This window comes from Lycorma delicatula, chromosome 3 (assembly GCF_047948215.1).
Source record: "Lycorma delicatula isolate Av1 chromosome 3, ASM4794821v1, whole genome shotgun sequence".
Taxonomy (NCBI): Eukaryota; Metazoa; Arthropoda; class Insecta; order Hemiptera; family Fulgoridae; genus Lycorma; species Lycorma delicatula.
The window spans coordinates 11616132-11636905 of NC_134457.1; the positions used below are offsets into that span (position 1 = coordinate 11616132).

At 32.4% G+C, this 20774-nt stretch overlaps 1 protein-coding gene across 1 annotated transcript in view; it reads left to right on the plus strand.

Moving 5' to 3' along the window:
* Nucleotides 1-991: 991 nt before the first annotated feature.
* Nucleotides 992-20774, plus strand: part of LOC142321375 (putative phosphatidate phosphatase) — a 153176-nt gene continuing 133393 nt past the window's right edge. The window contains exon 1 of the mRNA XM_075359407.1: nt 992-1155. Coding sequence (XP_075215522.1) covers nt 1098-1155 — 58 coding nt within the window. The 5' untranslated portion in view covers nt 992-1097. The remainder of the gene's footprint in view (nt 1156-20774) is intronic.

Genomic DNA, 20774 nt, shown 5'->3' on the forward strand with positions numbered 1-20774 from the left:
TAATCTTTAATAATTCTTACATTTTTATTCACTTTTTGTTTCTTATCCAAAGATGTTTTATTTTAACAGAAAACTAGAATATTTCATGAAAAAAAAAGAAAATGTATTCATCTCACTACAAAACTGTGACACAAAAGTAATTTTTATTATGATATTTTCTTACTGGATTTAATAGATGGTCTGAGACGGTCAGTGATGACCAACATCACAGATCAGTTCAGCTCATAATTACCAGTAACATTACTCATTTCCAACATTACCTATAATTATAAATTTGACTCACAAGTTAGTCTCAATGAAAGCAGTTTATATCAATTTGATAATTTCCAGCTCATGTAATGATAATTGTGTTATATTTTATTATTATATTCATTCTCATGTATTGTTATAAGTTCACTGGTGTAGCCAGTCATATAACAAAATTTCACTGCATGCTAGACCTGAAAAATTTATCACCGATTCTAGATGTTATATTTTCCTGATCCATTAAGTTTTTTATTTAGTAAGGATTTTATACAGTTTTCTACTATTATTTTATGAAAGCAGAAAAAACAATTAAAAATTACATTTTTAAAGACATTTTTGATGACCATTTTTTTGTGCTAGTTACGAAGATAAACTTGCACTGTAAGTAAATTGTATAGTATCAAATAATCTTGATATAGGAATAAACACTACACAAGGGGGGCGTATAGATTATTGTGCAGTATACTAGGCTTAGAATTCTAAATAACTGGATAATAATTAAAATGGTGCATTATTTATTCAAAATAAAATTAATTATGTTTTACTGAAGACATGCTGTCAGGTGTAGAAAAAAATAACAGGGAATAACAACAACGGAGTTGTATCTGAATGGACGTGTACATTTAATTTTATTACCTTGAAATAATATGTATTTAATACCAGACTAGACACAGGGCGTAAGGAGAAGAGTGGGAGAACATTGTAACTAATCAGTGCTTAGGTTAGCCTCCGCACCGTGCGTCATATTAACTACCAGTTAACTGCTACTGCCGGTGTGAGCGTTTGTGTTGTCAGCAGTCACGCTGTACCGCGGTCGGTTGGTGTAGACCCGATTCGCGCGATAAATTACCATGGCGTTTACTGATGTACGGCGTCGTGTTTTGTTGGATGTTATCTGTATAATTTTTGGTAAGTTAATTTATGTTATATCCTAGAATATGTATTACTCGAAAAATATTTGTATTGTGGTTTTTCTTATTGTTTTTAATAATAATATTACGTTATCATTTTGAGGTTATATTTTGCTTAAGAGTTTCAAAACAAACCATTGTTAGAAAGTTATTTTTTATTACACTGAGTTTGAGATAAACATTTTTATATAATTTGTAGTGTATGCCTACAGAAACTTATTTTTGCGTTTCGTATTATTGGATGGTGTTGTTGTCAATTTTATTTACTTGTTAATAAATTTTTGTAAACTTTATCGCAAATATCTTAATTCACATAATGTTTCTTGTTTTTACATTAATCTTTTGTATCATTAATGATATTATTTCACGTAATGTTATTTTTTTTTGTCATTGATGAAATTTTTTTGCGATCACCCGTGTTTTTATTTCAAAACTAGATAAACAAGATTAGTTAACTTAAAATTATATCTTTATTTATTTATTTATTCGGTAGTTATGCAGTTTGTTCCACCCCAAACGAAACTACAAGGTTTAAAAAATACAAACATCAAACGAAACTTTAACTACAAGGATATTCCTCAGAAATGTGTTTCCAAAAAAAAAAGAAGCGCTGTCAGGATACTTTTTACGCCATATACATTCGCTCAAATATATCTGCAAAAGTTCTCTGTGGGATTTTTTTTTTTTTTAATAGTGGTGGAGGAACCCCATTTACGGGCGTCTAGACAGTGTCGGGCTTGCTAACAGGTTCCGCAAGATATTATTAGGTGCGTATGTGTTCCTATGCACTACCGACTAAACCTCCACCCCTGGCTAACCACCTCTCCTGGAAACCTCTTATGCATAGTACTTATGCATCACAATCAAAGGAACACCAATACAATCAAACACTCAACACAAAGATACAAAACACAAGCAACACTATGACACAGCAAACCACAGTTACGCCCACACACACAATCGGTCCTCACAGATAAACACTAAACGCACACAACAATCAAACAAATTGTAGTACACATACACTCACACACACACCCAACATCATGCACACTCTCAGGTACTTACCACATACTTGCACAGAACTTACCAGGACGTCCTCAGTCTAAGCTTCAGAAGAAGGGAACTTTCTACGGGCACGAGCCAGCGGAGTGACCACGGCTTCATTGCATCCAGTGCCCCCCACAAGGTAAGGGGGCCCCGTAGACACTCAACCGCAGCCATGTCCGCCGCATAGCAACCATTCGGCTCGTAGCCCTCCCTCAGCGACACGCAGTGGTTTGTCTACATTGGCAAATCTTGTCACTGCGTTCCAGTTCTTTTCTTTCGCTAACATAGTCTGCTAGAAGTCTTCAAGTAAGAACATATCCCTCCTGCTCAACGTGTCCAAGACTTCGCCACGCTCTTGTTCAAAACTGGGACACCGGAAAAAGACCTGATAATACTTGTCTTCAGTTTCACAAACTGGGCAACTATCCGTATAATCGAGTCCAAATCTAAATAAATAGGCTGTAAAACCCCCATGGCCCGACAGAAGCTGCGTTAAATTGAAATCCATCGAGCTATGGGTTCTCCGAACCCATCCACCAACGTCGCCAGTCAATCTATATGTGCACCTGCTTTTGGCGATGTGGATCCACCTCTTCTACCGTACACTTAACTCCTCCATAATATCCGAATTGACACGTTTCTTTTCGGAACTTTTAGTAGTTCGTATTGGCGTAACTTTCTCCGTTTCGTTATCTCTAGATCAGTCGGCAGCAACCCAGCTATCACTTCGACCGCCTCCGGGGATACGGTCCTGTAAGCAGCCGCCACCCGTAGACAGCATATTGTATGAAAGGCCTCCAATGCTCCTCTATATCTTCCGTATACAACATCTACCCAGACGTCAGCACCATATAAGCGCGTAGCATGTGCCACTCCTATCACTAGTTTCCTCCGTTGTTGACTTTGTCGTCTACAATTTGGTAGAATCCCGGCTAGGTATCGCATTACCCTCTGCGCTTTTTCAGTGGCTTCGAGAGCACGCCTACCGAACCTCAGACGAGCGTCAAACCAGATCCCTAGATATTTAACGGCAGGTTTCGACAGTATTTCCCTGAATCTCGACCGCCAATGTCGGTCTTCTTTTTGCCGTAGAAATCACCACGATTTCTATCTTTTCCGGCGTCATGGACCCGGAACACCCTCCATCCAGGAGCTCACTGAGGAAAAGGAGGCTTATACCATCTCGGATGCCTCCCTCCGAGTATCTGCCTTCATGACTATCGCAGTGTCGTCGGCAAAACCAACGACTGTTACACCGGTAGGAAGGGAAACACGGAACACCCCGTTATACGTTGTGTTCCAGAGTGTTGGCCCGAGAACCGACACTGGGAACTCCCCTATTCACTTCCCGTTGCAGCATTTCATGATGAAGCTCATATATCATCCTTCTTTATTTTAAATATAACGTTTTCAGCCATTGTAAATATTCATGGATACAAATAAAAATGAAAATGACCAAAAGGAAATAAAAAATTAATATACAATGAATGAAAAAAATGATCATCATTTAGACGTAGTAATGATGTATACGATAAAAAAAAACGTTACGGTGGAACAAACTCCATAAGTGTCATTTATTATTTTTGACAACTACAGGCTTAACGTCCAATTATATCACTTACTCGCTTTTTCATGATGAGAATTGAATTATTTAGCGCGTGAAAAATATATAATATAAGAGATTATGGTTAATAAAAAATGTTGCCATTTATGAATTTAAGTCTAAAATTAAATGTAATGCAGTTAACAAAAAAATATAGAGTAGTATAATTAGTGTATTCTAGATGTAAACTTTTCATACTTACAATTTATAATAACTATCATAATTAAACGCTTTTAAATTCGGGTATGGACAAACGTTTAAGTTAATAATCAAATTATGAATTTACACCGATTAGCTACTACGTGGTTATAAATCTAGGTTATAATTCTTCATCTTTTGGTTCGTTCTTGACCGTTCAGACCGCAGTCCGGCCTACGATATGGAGGAAACTCCGTACCATGTTTTCTTCTGATGTACGAGGTTGCGGATGCGCGGAGGTGCATGTTGGTTGCCCTGGGCTCGGGTGGACATGTTCAGACCTGAGGATTTTCAACAGATAAAGCTTCAGGGTTTGAAGCAATGGACTATTATTACAAATTATTATAGAAAAGTTTTAGAAGAACTAAGTAAAACAGAAAAAACTCGTAGGAGACGGCGAGCATTGGCGCGGCCTGCAAGGGAATGAGGCGCCAGTGGGTGCCGGGTTGGATAGATCTTGGGCTGAGTGGCTTGGGGGCCCTCTCGAGCATGAGGGGAGGTCGCTTTGGTGCGGTGAGGCCGTGGACACTCCGTTCTCGGTGTCTGTGGGTGTTGCTCACGTTTTTAGTGATTATGGCTGACGGTCGTGTGGGTAAGTAATAAGTTTGTAAGTAGTTGAGTTATGTGTGTGTTAGATGGTGGATGTGTGTTTGTGTACTCTGGGTGAGATTGTGGAAATTTAATTAACTGTTGAGTGTGTTTTGGTGGATAAGTTTCCTCTTGTGGCCATGTCTTCATGATTGTTGTGTGCTTGTCCTGTGTTGGCTTGATTGTATGAATGTATAAATGTGTGTGGTACATCTTAGTACCTGTTAGGTGTGCTATTTTTCTGGATGTTTACCTCCTTTAAGTATTTGTGGTGTGTAGTATATGCGTGTAGTGATCTGGTATGGATGATGTTTGCGTGTGGAGACCGATGTGTGTGTGGGTGTTTACCCCCCCTCTAAAGTAATGCTTTACTCTAAATAGTAATGCTTTATTAGCGGTTTCCCAGCCGGCGGAGTCGCCAGGGGTGGAGGTTAAGTCGGTAGTGCGCAGGAATATATACGCTTTTTCTGTAACAGCTTGCGGAACTTGTTAGCGAGTCCAACACTGCTTCGGCGCTCGTAAATGGGGTTCCTCCACCTCAAAAAAAAAAAAAAAATAGTTCATCTTATATTGCCCGCCGTAAAGAGTATTTATTACATTCCTGTATTGTTTTAATAAATTGTTAATATCAATCAATTCTTTTTGTGTAATCTTTCGTGTTGGCTTCAAGATGTGTTGCAAGATAGTCTTGATCTTGCATATTTTTCTTTACAAAGTAAAGAAATCCATTTTTTTTAAAAATTAATCTGTAGTGTTGATGAAAATAACTTTTGCGTCTACATTTTTACACATTTTTTGGTATGAAGATCATATTTAATAACGTTAACGAATTCTATGGTTATCTGTTTTTATCTCTATAAACGTTTGTAGATAAAAAATATGCCTTAATGGTTGTTGAATGAACGGGCGTTCAACTGTGGAAGCATTAAAACGTAAATGTCGCGTAGTAAATCATTTTAAGGAAAGAACACAATATTTTTTCTGTGTTTTTATGAACCATTTCTGTTGTACGATTGTAGAAAATAGACGTAGTTAATATTTTTTTTTTTTTTTTTTTTTGTAATTCTATTAGTTTAGAAATTTATTACCATCATGTGTTGTTATAGGTCATTAATATCGGATCCTCGAATTCTTTTTCGATTATTAAGTTTGTTGTGCTTCCTTCTGTTCGTCACTCTTCTTTACCTTGTTCGTTGTAATATATTATTGAATCTTGCCTCATACAAATATAAAATGATTGGACTACATTTCAACGAACGTTTTGGGGCGACTAATTACCTTAAAATTTATTTAATATTGTAATAGAGTATTTAGGAACGCCAAAAAGTTAAGGTTATCTACGTTTTGGATTTCGCAATAGTATGTAGGGTATCGGCCTTCGTGACGCGAGTGTAGCGTCTCGGCCTTTCATTCGAAGGTACCGGGTACGATTCCCGGTCAGACATGGCAATTTTCACTCGCTATACAAAATTGTCATTTTATCTCATTCTCTGAAGCAACAGCTTACGGTGGTTTAATATATATATAATGTAATTGGTAGAATTAAATTAAGTGGAAACATAGTAGGGATGTATGTAATAGTTAATGTATGACTGACTTCTTTTCGTGCTTAATTTAATAATAGCGGCCACTTGTAAAGAACCACAGAAGTTTTTAATGTTGGCTCATCATGATTCATATCTTCTGTATGTTTGCGAGTAGGAAAAGCGCATTGTTTCTGATTTTATTATGATTTAACGAATTTATGTCCGTTGTGGAGGAAAAAATCAGATTGTTTTGTTGTTAATCGAATTTAAAATTACCTTAGTGAAACCTTTATTTTTTTCCTGTTTTGCCACCGGTAATTACCGTTCAGATAATACTTCAGAGAATGAATGAGGATGATATGTATGAGTGTAAATGAAGTGTAGTCTTGTTCAGCCTCAGGTCGACCCCATTCTTGAGATGTGTGGTTAATTGAAACCCATCCACCAAAGAACACCGTTATCCACGATCTAGTATTCAAATCCGTGTAAAAATAATTGACTTTACTAGGACTTAAACGCTGGACCTCTCGATTTCCAAATCAGTTGATTTGGGAAGACGCATTCACCACTAGACCAAACCGGTGGGTACCTTAGTAAAACCGAAATGAATCATAAAATCTTTTTGCCTTATTTAGTTTAAAGAAACCAACCCACCGGTCTAGTGGTGATCGCGTCTTCCGAAATCAGCTGATTTGGAAGTCGAGAGTTCCAGCGTTCAAGTCCTAGTAAAGTCAGATATTTTTACACGGATTTGAATACTAGATCGTGGATACCGGTGATCTTTGGTGGTTGGGTTTCAATTAACCACACGTCTCAGGAACGGTCGAACTTGAGACTGTACAAGACTACACTTCATTTACACTCATACATATCATCCTCATTCATTCTCTGAACGGTAATTAACGGAGGCTAAACAGGAAAAAGAAAGAAAGTTTAAAGAAACCAAAGTTTATTGGTACAATATTATTACATTATATGTATTAAATGTTGGATTTGTAAATAGTTGGAATGTATTCAATTAATCTTAAATAATTTTTGTATAAATTAAAAGTTTTCACTTACCAACAACTTTCAGTACATATGTCCTAGTACATCCGGAGTCACTACTCCATCACCAGGGATTTCTTAGAAGATGCTAATTCAAAATTTATATTGGTACTTCTCTATGTATAATTATATTTTAAATTAAAATTGTTATGTTCTTAATAGTCGATAATCAAAAAAATGAAAAAATAATTTATACGTTTGTAAGAATGTAACGTCGTGTTCGTAAGTTGTTTACGGCTATTTTGGAATATATCTTAATAGTTTCTAATATATTTCATAATAGTCGTGAACATCTTACGGACATGACGTTACATTCTTATTGACGTAAAATAATTTTTTTTATTTTTGGTGATCGACTATAATGAACATAATTAGATAGATTTCGTAAGAAAGCTCTCTCTCTCTCTCTCTCTCTCTCTCTCTCTCTCTCTCTCTCTATATATATATATATATATATATATATATATATATATATATATATATATAGATTTCACTTTTTTGTGGACACGGTAACTGTCGTAATTTTGCACTTTCCAATTGACACATAAAATATAACGACCAAAACTCGGTCGAGTTCGTTAATGGACAAAATTAGACTTTGGGACTGAAAAAGTTAAGGGGGTGGTTGTTTGGAGGTGGGGGGGTTAATAACTTTCTTATTAAATAAAATATCAAATTCATTTAAAGTTCCTACTATTCTTTTGATAAGGGTCTAAAATTTATTTCAGTAAAGTTTTTTGATATCACCAACCATTGAACCAGGGGTGGAAAAATGGGGTTTCGAAGACAAAAAAGAATCATATCTCTCTTATTAAGCACAGTATCGAATCGATTTTAAGTGGTCGTTAGTCCTCTAAACATTACTCAAAAACGTTTGTCTGAAACAACTTTTGACGTGACCAACCCTTACGGCATGAGCAAAATGTTGCTAGAATTGTAAGAAGATGGGGCTTGTCATATGCTAAACATTTGAAACATTTTTTCACATGCAGCCATTGTCGTATTGAGTAAATTTGAAGTTTTTCTTAACTTTAAGGTGGAAATATTTTTTAACCCCCTATTTAGCATCGGTGAACTCTACCTCCGCCTTCCGGCGTGACAAAAGAGATTTTTTTATTTATTTATATTTTACATTGTTTAAATAAGTAAACGGAAGCAGTTACAGCTAGTCACGTTGCACAGTTGCAGTGGCTTTGTTGGTTGGCCACTGCGCTGTAAACTGTCGCACCCCTTAAAAAATCGAAATTAAAAAAAACCCAAAAATGATTTTTAGACACTTATCTGTAGAATATTTGCAAGGCAAAATCTAGTAGTTCATATCTCATTTACTAGAGTCGGAATGGGGTAAATTTGCAATCTTTCAAAACTTTTTTACATTTATTCACCTCTTTCAAGGTCGAATTTCGAAATTTATTTTCAGATATTCATATGAAGATTACAGACATCAAAAATCAAGTTATCTTCATTTTTTACCAGGAAATTAAAAAAAAAAATAGTCTGATTTCAAAAAGAAAATTCAGTAATCCATCTTAACCCGATAAAATATGGAATTTCAAAAAATCTATAAATTTGTTTTCACATGAAGTTTTCACGTTTGTTGGTTTTAACATAACCAAAAATTAAGTAGATATTTTCATTTGTTAGGAGAAATTAAAAAAAAAGAAAAAAACAGTAAATTCCATTGTTACTCGATTTTTTAACCCTTTAAACTGTAAATCTCAAAAAATCCTTTCTTAGTGCTATTATTATTATTGTAGTATATTATATTAATATTATGATAATATAATTACCGATTCCCGTGGCGGAGTAGTACTTCTTCAGCCTTTCAGTCGGAGGTTCCGGATTCGAATCCCGGTCAGGCGTGACATTTTTTATGCGTTACAAATTCCCATTCATGTACAGAGAGGTATTGGATATATTTCAGTTTCTGTATGTATATGTATGTATATATATATATATAGCAAATAATTAAAGTATTTGTTTTTTTTTTCCTTAATAAATGTGGGGGTAATTAATAAATAAAACCAAATACAATTAAGATTATTTACTGTCTTAAATTTTATTGACTATAATTTAGCCTAATTTCTATAGTCTGATAAAATTTCTTGCATTCGTATCTCTTATTGACGAATAGATTTATTGTAATAGCACAGAATAGTTTTGAAAAAGTTTTTCTTTAATTTATTCTGAAACGAAAATAAATATGAAAAAAGTTAGAATAAGAATCATGTAAAGAAGAACGGTTTGAAACTAATTTTTTAAATTCTTCATCAATGGAGTTTTCATCAAAAAAATGTATTCTTAGATACGTGTTCTAGAATCACAATTTTCAGAAATCGAAATCTGAAAGCGAATAGGTTGAGTTATTGTTAATGTAAGTGGTATCATGTTTGTCAAGCAGATCGACGAATTTATTGAAGTGAAAAATTGTTAGGTGCGCCGCGCACATTTAGATGAGAATTGAAAAAGTCTTATACGTCGGCTCTGAAGTAAAATTGTCATTCGTTTAAATTCGGGTGAGCCGAGCTTATCCGAGCGCGGGAGAATCTCTGTCTGATAGTAAACAACTATGATCAGTAAGGCTTTGTTGTGTTATGCTCATTCGGCCAAAGTCGGGGGAGCCGAATTTGTCCGAGCAAGAAAGAGTTAGTTGTACGTGACTTCTGTGCTTCGTTTTACGTTAAATATGTTTATACTTGTTCGACGTTCGTTTAGTAATTCGTGTAACCACTATAATATCTTCTAGTGTATACGTTTAGTTCGTTATCATTCTAATACTGACAAATATTGTTTAAGTGTAGTTCAATCATTGTTTTTGTAAGTAAATTTATGTATTTCTCATACATATATATGACTGACAGTATAATATTTCAAGCTATATTAGTGTATTAATAATTATTAACCTCTGATTGTAAAAAAAAAAATGTACGATAAATAATTCAATAATAACTAAAAACTAATCTATTGTGGATACGACATGACTTCCTTGTACGCCTATTAAATTACATATACACATTTTTAAAGTACATAAAATTATTTTTCATTAATAACTTCTGATATTTTTTCATATTCTTTTTTTTATTGTTATTGAATTTTTATTTACTGTAACAATCAGAGGTTAATAATTATTAATAAATCAATATATTTAAATAAAAAAAAAGAATTAAAAAATGGAGATAAAGTCGGATTCGAACCGATGTGCCTTTTCCTTGTAAGATCCAAAAGTTTCATTAATTAAAATTTTATTTGGCTTTAACTCGGGAACCAATGAAAAGAAGTACCACTTATGATATACTGTTTAAAAGCTCTCAATGAGGACTTATTACTGCAGTTAAGAAAAAATAAAAAATCCAATTTCTTTTTGGATTTTAGGCTATTTGGACACTTTTGGTCCAGTCAATTACAATCAAAAGGGGAGGTGCACAACTACATGTTACAACAGTCCTAAATCCGAAATTTCAACATTCTACAGCTAATCGTTTTTGAGTTATGTACGTACGTACAGAGTCACCCCCAAACTAGTCAAAATGGATTCAGGGATTTTCAAAATGGATATTTCCGTTGAAATCTGAAAACCGAAATTTTTCGCGATTACAATACTTCGTTGTACGGAAAAAATCAGAAGTTATTAATGAAATAAAATTTTATGTATCTTTAAAAATATGTATACGTAATTTAATAGGCGTAAAGGAAGTCATGTAGTGTCCACAACAGATTTTTTTTTTAATTTGTTTTATTTTATAATGATTTATTTATTTTTTCAGTATTGTTTGAAGTGTTAAATATTTGAATTTCTGCGTAATATAATTAATCACCAGAATTAAATTAAATTTTTTATCAGTAAATTTGTAATAGTTTAATCAAACCGTAATGAATCATTCTATTTACTGTTTCAGAATATTTTATCGGTATCTTTTAATTTAAATCTCATTTTTTAATTTTATATTTGAATATAATTTTTTTTTTTAGGAATATGTGTACAGCTTTTATACACGTATAGCTTTTTGTCCAACCGGTTTTTTTTTTATTAATTTGACTTTATGAGAGATGGATTAATTAATGAAAATGAAAAAAATTAACTATCCATTTTTAAAATTTTATATCAAATTTATCGATTTTTGGATTATTTGTTCACCTATTAGTAATTTTTATCTTATTTGGAAAAAACCAAAATTATGTAAAATATACTTTTGAATTATGATATTAAAAAACTTTTGTGAACATTTTTGAATTTAAAATGAATACGTGCAAGGTCTTTTAAAGTAAATAAAAAGCGAATGGTCTTTGTAATGTAAAATATTCTTCGTTTAACATTTTGTATTTGTTGCAAAAAATTCCATTTTAATTTCTTACTATTGTTCTACGCTATTCTGAGAGAAATGATGTTAACCTTTATTACAAAGGTTAATTAGGCAACGATTAGTTTGCTGTTGAACTTTTCTGTACAATATTGGATATTAAATTTTTTTTTAATATATACGCTTCGTTTTTCTCATTATGATTAGAATTTAATGAATTTTTAATTATTTTATGAAATATTACATCAACTTTAAATTAAATTTTATAGCTAATTACTGATAAATCAGTGAATTATAATTAACTTTCTTTAATTTCATTACATTTTTCAATTTTCATTCTATATTCTGATAGTTTCGTTTTTAGTTTCGGTTGTGACGTAATGCATTCATGTGTTTTCTCTAACAAATCTGTCAAAATTTAAACACACCAATGTGGAATCTATCTACGCGCTGTTCGTAATAGACCCGTTCGATTATCTTGGCCCTGGAATTAGTGTTTTTCCTTATGAAATTTAGACAAAGACAATAGTATAATTATCCATTATTTCGTTAAAAATAACGTTCCTATTCATTTACACGATGAGGGTAAATGATAAACAGAAATGGATAGACAGAAATTAGGAAAAAAGATCGCAAGTCTAAATCATTGATTCTGAAACTTTTTCGCCCACTGTCCACACTGAATATAAAAAAGTTTTTTAGTGACCTCAAAATTTTTAAACTTATCATTAGTTAAAAATAATAATTGTAATTGCAATTGTATTTAAACGTGGCATATCATGTTTCTGTGTTGAAACTTACATTTTAAATGAGAGCAATTAAAACGCATATTTATTCATATTTGGAAGTATTTTTATTAAAATTGCTTTCTCTTTTAAAAAATGGCCTTTTCTCTTTAAAGTGGAATATTTCTGTTCAGAAAAATCGTAGAGACATACAAAAAAGGAATTAAAGCTAAAATGTTAAGCTTTCAAACGATTTTAATGCAGCTTACTGAAAAAATTCGTTTCCCCCCATGCGCTTGATCAGACACGAAGATAAACTTTAAAATTTTTAAAACTTTTCTTCTCATTGATTTTAGGTAGATTTCATAAGAAAGCTACCTATATAATGGACCAATGATTCGACTTCCGGAAAATTTTGTAGATTTCTTCCCGTTTCATAGCCCCCAGACTCCAAAACCACCGTCAGTTCAAAAGTTTATATATATATATATATAAATATATATATTTCACTTTCTTGTGGACACGATAACTGCCGTAATTTTGCGCCAATCACTTTCAAATTGATACATAAAATAGTAAGACCCAAAATTTCGGTCGAGTTCGTTAATGGACAAAACCGGACTACGGGGATGGAAAAGGGGAGGCTTTTTCGAAAAAAACAAAATATCAGTATAACTTTCTTATTAAGTAAAATGCTGAATTCGTTTAAAGTTCTTACTATTCTTTGGATAAGGGCTTAAAACCTATGTAAGTAAAGTTTTTTGATATCACCAACCATTGTGCCCAGGTGGTAGAAAAGATGAGGTTTAGAAGACAAAAAAAATCATACCTCCCTTAATAGGCACAGTATCGAATCTGTTTAAAGTGGTCATTATCTAAAATTTCTGTCTGAAATAATTTTTGATAACCAACCCTTACGGTATGACCAAAGTGTTGCTAGAATTGCAAGAAGATGGGGCTTGTCGTATGCTAAAAGTGTGAAACTTTTTTCACATGCAACCATTGTCGTATTGAGTAGATTTGAAGTTTTTCTTAACTTTAAGGTGGAAATATTTTTTAATCCCTATTTAGCATCGGTGAACTCTACCTTCGCGTTCCGGGGTGCCGAAAGGGTTCTTTTTTTTAATTTTATGTTTTTTTGAAATCTTAATAAACTGTCAAAAAGCAGAGTATTTAAGCTTTAATTTTTTTTATTTGTCTCTCTAAGCCTCTTGGTTAGAAAGTTAAAGTATTTAATTTTTTATCATAATATAGGTGTCCCTTTAATTTTTTGTACTAGTGTAGTAGGTATTTAATTTTAGTTTGAAATATCAGGAAAATATAATTTTTGCCTATTTTTAATCAGCCATCGCCTTCGTAGACCGCCTGAACGCTTCCAATTTTCTATGGGATCTTTTGACGATTCAGTAAGGCAATAATCGAAATAGCCATGGCTCTTTCGATTATTGGTGTGGTGGTGTCATGGCTGCAGAGGTGATTGTTTAATTGATTCTCACGTAAAAGCCAGTTAGGGCTGCATACGCACGATTTAACATTTAATTCTCTAGTCGGTATACTGTGTTCAGCGTAAGGGCAAACGCGCACTATGCGACTTCGGTCACAGCTAGCTCGTGTATTCTTGAGATCTGTGGTTAATTGAAATCCAACCACCAAAGAACACCGGTATCCACGATCTAGTAATCATAGCATTCAAGTCCGTGTAAAAATAGCTGGCTTTACTAGGACATGAACGCTGGAACTCTCGACTTCTAAATCAGCTGATTTGCAAAGACGCGTTCATCACTAGACCAACCCGGTGGGTATTTTCTAAATATTACTTGTTGCTAACTATATGTAAAACCGATTTATGAGTTATCTTCTATAAATACTAATGATACGTAAATAAAGTAGACACTTACAGTTGACGAGAATCAGTCTTTGTAAAAATAAAAACGCACACATTTACACATCCACTCTCTAAGGTAATGTAACTCACGATGGCGGATTAAAACATAGCAGAAGACTGAAGAAGACAGGGAAAAGGGCTAGTTCACAACTGGCGGGAAAGTTAATTCGGCAGGTAAATCTTATGTACATTAGTATTCTAATGTTAAATCGAGTTGAAGTTGATAATTTAACGGCATTAATGGTGATGAGGGACTAAGACCTTTATTATAGTCTTCTTTTATTTTTGACTTATACTGTTGAACTCGTAGAGAGATCCCTAAAACAACGGAGTATTGACGATTTACCTTCGAAGGCTTATGATGGCAGTCAGAAATAACGATGGAAAAGTATTTTAAATAATGTATTTGATTTTTTTGTGTTGTAAATTACAAATAATTTTTTTATTTAAAAAGAGAACATTTTTTTTTTTTTTGAAACAGTATGTAGTCTACGTTTGAAGCTAGGGCAGGAAATTTATTTATCCAGAAAGTTTCATTAAAAACGGATGAGTCTTTCGAGCGTGATGCCTTAAAAGACAGACGATAGACTTTTTTAATTGTTACAGATGTACGTGAAGAACATTTTGTCGTATTACGGTTAGGTTTCTACTATTCATTATTCCTAGTGATGTTATTGTTATGTAAATACAGTATTAAGTAACTCTGCAGTAACGAAGATATAACCCCTTTGTTATATTCTTCGTCTTTATCATTTTTTATGATATTTATAAATCAATTCTTATCTGTTCAGTTGTTTTGCTCTATTTCTGTGTATTACATTTATAATTCTATTTAAATTACGATTGTTCTACAATTTAAATATTTTATTAAAAATATAACTATAATAAATAATGACAATGATAGTAGTATAATATAATTTGCATTTTAGTAATAGGTTAGTGTGTCGTAACCAGACTGCATCATGGTATGCAGTTCAAATAGTTTTATTTATTCTATTTTTATAATCGTGTATTTTTATTTAAAAGAATATACATTTTTTTTTATCGACCGAGTTTTAAAGTTCAAGAATTTATTAAATAAATGCAAATTGTTAGGTTATAATTATTGACTGTCCTTTCGTGTCATATTTTGTTATTGCGTTAAACACAAATACAATTGTAAAAATAATGATAAATAACTTCCTTTTTCTTTTTTTTTAATTTTTCCCAGCAGACTTTATATAATATCGAAGTAGTTTTATTAAAAACAATATTATTTATTTTATTTTTACTTTCCTGTCTAGATAGCGCTATAACTCTAGAAGAGAAAGTATTGTAATCGGTCCAGTTTGGGCATATGCGGTTTTCAACGGATTTTGACGTTTTGATAACTAAGAGACCAAAAAACAAGATTCTCTTATAACCCATTAACAATGATATTCTAAAAAAAATATTTAAACACGTGTTCTGCAGTTACTCTCTGCCTATAGATTAAAGTAGCAGAATTCCCCCCCTCCATATCTCCAGTACCCCCTATTTCTACCTGATATTATCGATAAGATTTAATATAATGAGTCCTTTTTTCTTTAATTCTTTCTCTATACGTGTACAATATATAATCCTTAAGCTTAATATCAGTATCCATCCCCCAGTTTACTAAAAAGATACAAAAATCTTTGTATGGAAAGGTGTGTGCTTCACAGTTCCAGCGGCGTGGTGTTTGGATATTATGCGCTTGCGCACATAGGAAGCTGTACGTGAGGGAGAGAGTGAGAGAGCGAGAGAGAGCACTGTCACTCCCGCAGTGCCAATCCCGGCGTGCTGGTGGAAGATAATTTTTCTTTACTCCGCGTGTGTATGGAACGTTCCTTGTTCGTTCCATTTTTCTAGTTTTGTCGGTCGAAGGAATATGAGAGCAGTTTAATTGTTTTTTCAGTAGTGATCAGAAAATGGCGGAAAGCAAGGGTTCTTTGATCGCCAAATCTGTTCAAAAAAAAAACGCTGGAAGGGCGAAAGAGAGGGTAATTAATAAAAACTAATTATGTATTTGTTTCTGTGTACATAGAAATTTAAATTATGCACCGTTGCACTATAGTGTTTTTAAGCGGACATTTTATTAAGTTATTATCTAATAATACTAAAAAATATTATCTGTATTGACATTTTATTATTTATTCGGTTAAAACGAATACGGTTTTTAAGAAGCATAATGTGGTTAACCTTGTACCATACTCTTGAATATGGTGTAGAATTAGATTATTATCCTGCTTCCAGCTATTCTATTCGATTAATTTTTTTTTCAGTTCTTTTATTTTACAGAAAATAGTACAGGCAATTTGTCATCAAAATAGGCTGTATTTGAAAATCCTTACCTACCGATCGATCTTTTGTCCACGCGTTAGGGATGATGAGGGAAGCTTAACTCCAGATTTTTAACATCCTCCCTCCCATAGATTTTTGAAAAACTCAAAAAGGTTTTGAAATGCGTTTTTCTCTGAATCTATGCATTTTAGAGAAAAGTTTTACAAGCAAAAAACGTAGAGGACATTCTCCTCTACAATTAATGTCTTTGAAGTTATGCCGTATAATTTTAAATTGAAATACTAGGTGGTGGTGAAGTTGTAAAAAACGTGTTTTTTCGGTTTTTTCTGTATTGCATTTGGAAAAGTTGTTAATCTCAAAAAAACAGACAACTTTTATTCAAACAATTTTCTTGTACGACAGCATTCTAGAGTTATAGCGGTACAATGGCAACGCAGCGGTCGTATTGTTACTGTAGCCGGGGAGATCGGCATTGTTCAGCGACTAAACAGGTTTCGAACACGTGCCCAATTCACAACATTTTCACACTTTCACAAGCTACAGCTCCGGTAAGTCGTACAAGGAAATTGTTTAAATAAAAGTTGTCTGTTTTTTTTGTTGAGATTAACAACTTTTCCAAATGCAATACAGACGAAAAGCAACTTTTTCCGGTGAAAAAACCGAAAAAACACGTTTTTAGTGAACTTTTTTTCAGCGCCACCTAGTATTTCAATTTCAGATTATACGGCATAACTTCAAAGACATTAATTGTAGAGGAGAATGTCGTCTACATTTTTTGTTTGAAAAACTTTTCTCTAAAATGCATAGATTCAAAGAAAAACGCATTTCAAAAATGTTTTGAGTTTTTCAAAAATCTATGAGAGGAGGATGTTAAAAATCTGGAGTTAAGCTTCCCTCATCACCTCTAACATATGAAGTACCTGACAGTATATTTTGAGAATTTAAATATATATGAATCTTTTTTAGAACGTAGTACCTTATTCAAACAGAAAATTTTAACACTTATTCAAGTAATAAATTAATACTGATTAAAGATTATATACTGTAAACATTACCTAACAATATCTATCAAAAACTAAAGAATGCATTAGGATTAGTGTTTTTTTAATCGATTTAAAAAAGAGTTAGTGTAATCATTTTTTGTGTTATCGTTAAGAAAAAATTACGTGCTAGAAATAATACAATGCGTTAACCTACAACTGAGTACAATTAGCTTTTAAGTATAGCCTACATCGATTCTAAGTACGAGGTAAATCCTTCCCTGAGATAAATACTTTTTATACAGTACGTATAATTTATTGCATTAATATGTAACGGGTACATGAAAAATATATTTACATTTTTTTTCTAAAGCGTTATTAAGAAAAATCTAATGTGGACATCACATGACCTCCTTGTACTCCTATTAAATTACATATACACATTTAAAAAAAATTATAAGTACATAAAATTTTATTTCATTAATAACGAATGATATTTTTTAAAGTTATTATTGAATTTTTATTCAATATTATTATTATTATTATTGTAATTTTTTTTTTTACAATCAGAGGTTAATAATTTAATAATGTGCCTTCCCCTTGTAAGATTCAAGTATTTCATTAAGCAAAATTTTATTTGGCTATAACTCTGCAACCAATTATTTATTTCTTTTATTAATATAATCTTTTCCTAACATAAACACCTATTTCCAATCATATATTTTATTCTTAAAAATACAAGAATTAAAAATCTGATGTGGACTTCCTTGTACGCCTATTAAATAACATATTCACATTTTCTGCTGTACTTCATCTAAACTTATTTCATTTGAAAGTGAGATACGATCCTCCAATTCTTTAATAAAGTGGACGGTTACACAATTGCTAAAATATTGGTTTTTATTAACATCAAATATTTATACAATTATTAATTCAACAATCTTATCTGAAATATTAGGATAGAGTAAAAGTACCTTTATTACTCTTTAAATTATTAAGATGTAACCATCAACAAAATGAAAATAAAAACGAAACAGGAGAAAGCTACTAAATTTTATAGCGATATTTATTATCAAATAGACTGAAACAAATGCATAAATAAAAATAATACGATTCTAAATTATAATTTTCAATTATTATTAAATAATCAGATGTTTCACCAAATCTGATATGGATACCACATGACTTCCTTGTAGCCTATTAAATTATAACTTTTGATTTTTTTCATTTTTTTTTTTTTTTTTGCTCTTATTGAATTATTATATTGTAAAACTTGTTTTACAATCAGAGGTTAATAATTATTATTAATAAATCAATATGTTTCAATTTAAAAAAAAAAATCGGAAATGAAGTCGGATTTGAACCGATGTGCTTTTACCTTGTAAGATCCAAATATTTCATTAATTAAAATTTTATTTGGCTATAACTTTGGAACCAAAAATAAAAATTAAAATAAGTACCACTTATGATATATCGTTGAAAAGGGCTCAATCAGGGCTTATTACTGGTTACTGCAGTAATAATCCCTCAGTTTTTAGTTTATAAATTCCGTCCTAGTAATCGGGTCCATATATGTTTCTTAAAATCCTTTTTTTCTATTATAAAAAGGCCTTAATTCGAAAGATTTTGCGAACACTCAGCGCCATATAACGTCTCTGAAAGAATTACTCTTTTGTAACGTTGGAGTTTAGCATTATGCAAAAGCGATTTTTCATTACGTAAATTTCCTGTTAGATTGAACTCTAACGCCATTTTCTACGTTCGCTCTTTCAGCGCTTCCTTTTCTAGAGCGTTTGACGTTATTACGTCTCCGAATTATTTAAATTTTGTTACTCTTTTAATTTCCTGATTTTCGAGAATTTTTAGTATTTGTAATTTATTTTTTTTTATCATTTTGGAGAACGATGTTTTTTTTTTCGAAAGAAATTTGTAAGCCTATTTATTTGCACATTCGCTTAATTTCTGGACTTTAATTCGAGCCTCGTCTATGTCTTTCGCAAATATCGCGATATCATCTGCGAAAGCTAATAAGGTTGTTTTTTTATAGATTTTTTTATATCCTATTTTAACATTTTCTGCTATGTTGAATTTTTCGAGTCCTTTCTTACATTCTCTAATTACTTTTTCTAGAATTCAGTTAAAGAGGATCAGAGAGAAATCCGTCTGTCTGACGCCTGTTTTTATTTCTTAAGGGTTCAGAAAGATCTCCTAGAAATTTAACTTTGAATTTTATATTTGTTTCTTTAATAATGTTAATTATTTTTGTGTCTGTTTTAAATTCTATTATTTTATAAATACTCACAGTGTATATATATTATTATTATTATAAGTCGGTAACTTCCCAGTGGAAGACGTTAAACATTTATGATTCATATTTCTTTACCTTGGCATTCTTCTTTTCCCTCCAAAATTCTTTCATTCTTTCAGAAAAGGCCTTCTTCCGTTATTCAGACCATTTCGGACGATTTTGGTTTTGGCTTCGGCGCTTCTGATTTAACTTCCCATTTATCTATTTTGTTTGTGTGTTTCCCTATTCTGTCTATGATCCCCTCCAGCGTAATTCCAGCGTGTTCTAAATCTTTTCGTGTTTTTGCGAGCCAGGGTTGCAACATTTAATGATATTAAGTACGCGATTATTCTTTTGGTCAGTCGGTTTTCCGGCAGCCTGCAAAGGTGTCTAAAGAATTTCATTCGTCTTTTCCTTATGTCAGTTTCGATATTAGAGTATCTTTCAACAATTTCGTTCGGTTGCAATCTGTATCCTTCTTCAGTTTATCTCGGTCCCAATATTTTCCTTATAATCTTCCTTTCCTCTTTCTTTATTTCTTCTATTTCGGTTTTCCTATTTGAGATCAATGTTTCACTGGCATATAATGCTGTGGGTTTAATAACTGTGCTGTAATGCCTGATTTTCATCTGACGTGAGAGGGATTTCATGTAGTAGACATTTTGCACTACACCTAGAGTTTTCCTGACCTTCTACAGACGGTCCAATTGACTTGGTTTCTTAGAGCTGTTGGGCGTAATAAATTCTCCAAGGTATTTAAAGCGAGGGACTTTATTTATTACCCCATATTTTGTGTTTAAATTTGGGATTTCTATTCTGGAACAGATGAATACTGTTCTTTCAAACGAAATTTGTAGTCCCACTTTTTCTGTACATTCCTTGAGTGTTTCTATTTGTTTAATAGCAGTCGTCTACCGCAAGGATTGCCAAATCGTCTGCAAATGCCAGGTAAAAAGTGTATATATATATATATATCTAATATGTGATTTAGGAGGATAGGGCAATACTTTGACAACTCATTTTAGAGGCTAAAAATAAGAAAAAAGTTCATATAAACATAGGTCCAAAAACGCTTCGTTAGCGAGTTATACAGGGTGAAAGATTTCGCCCGAGTTTCAGTTCCTCCGGGTAA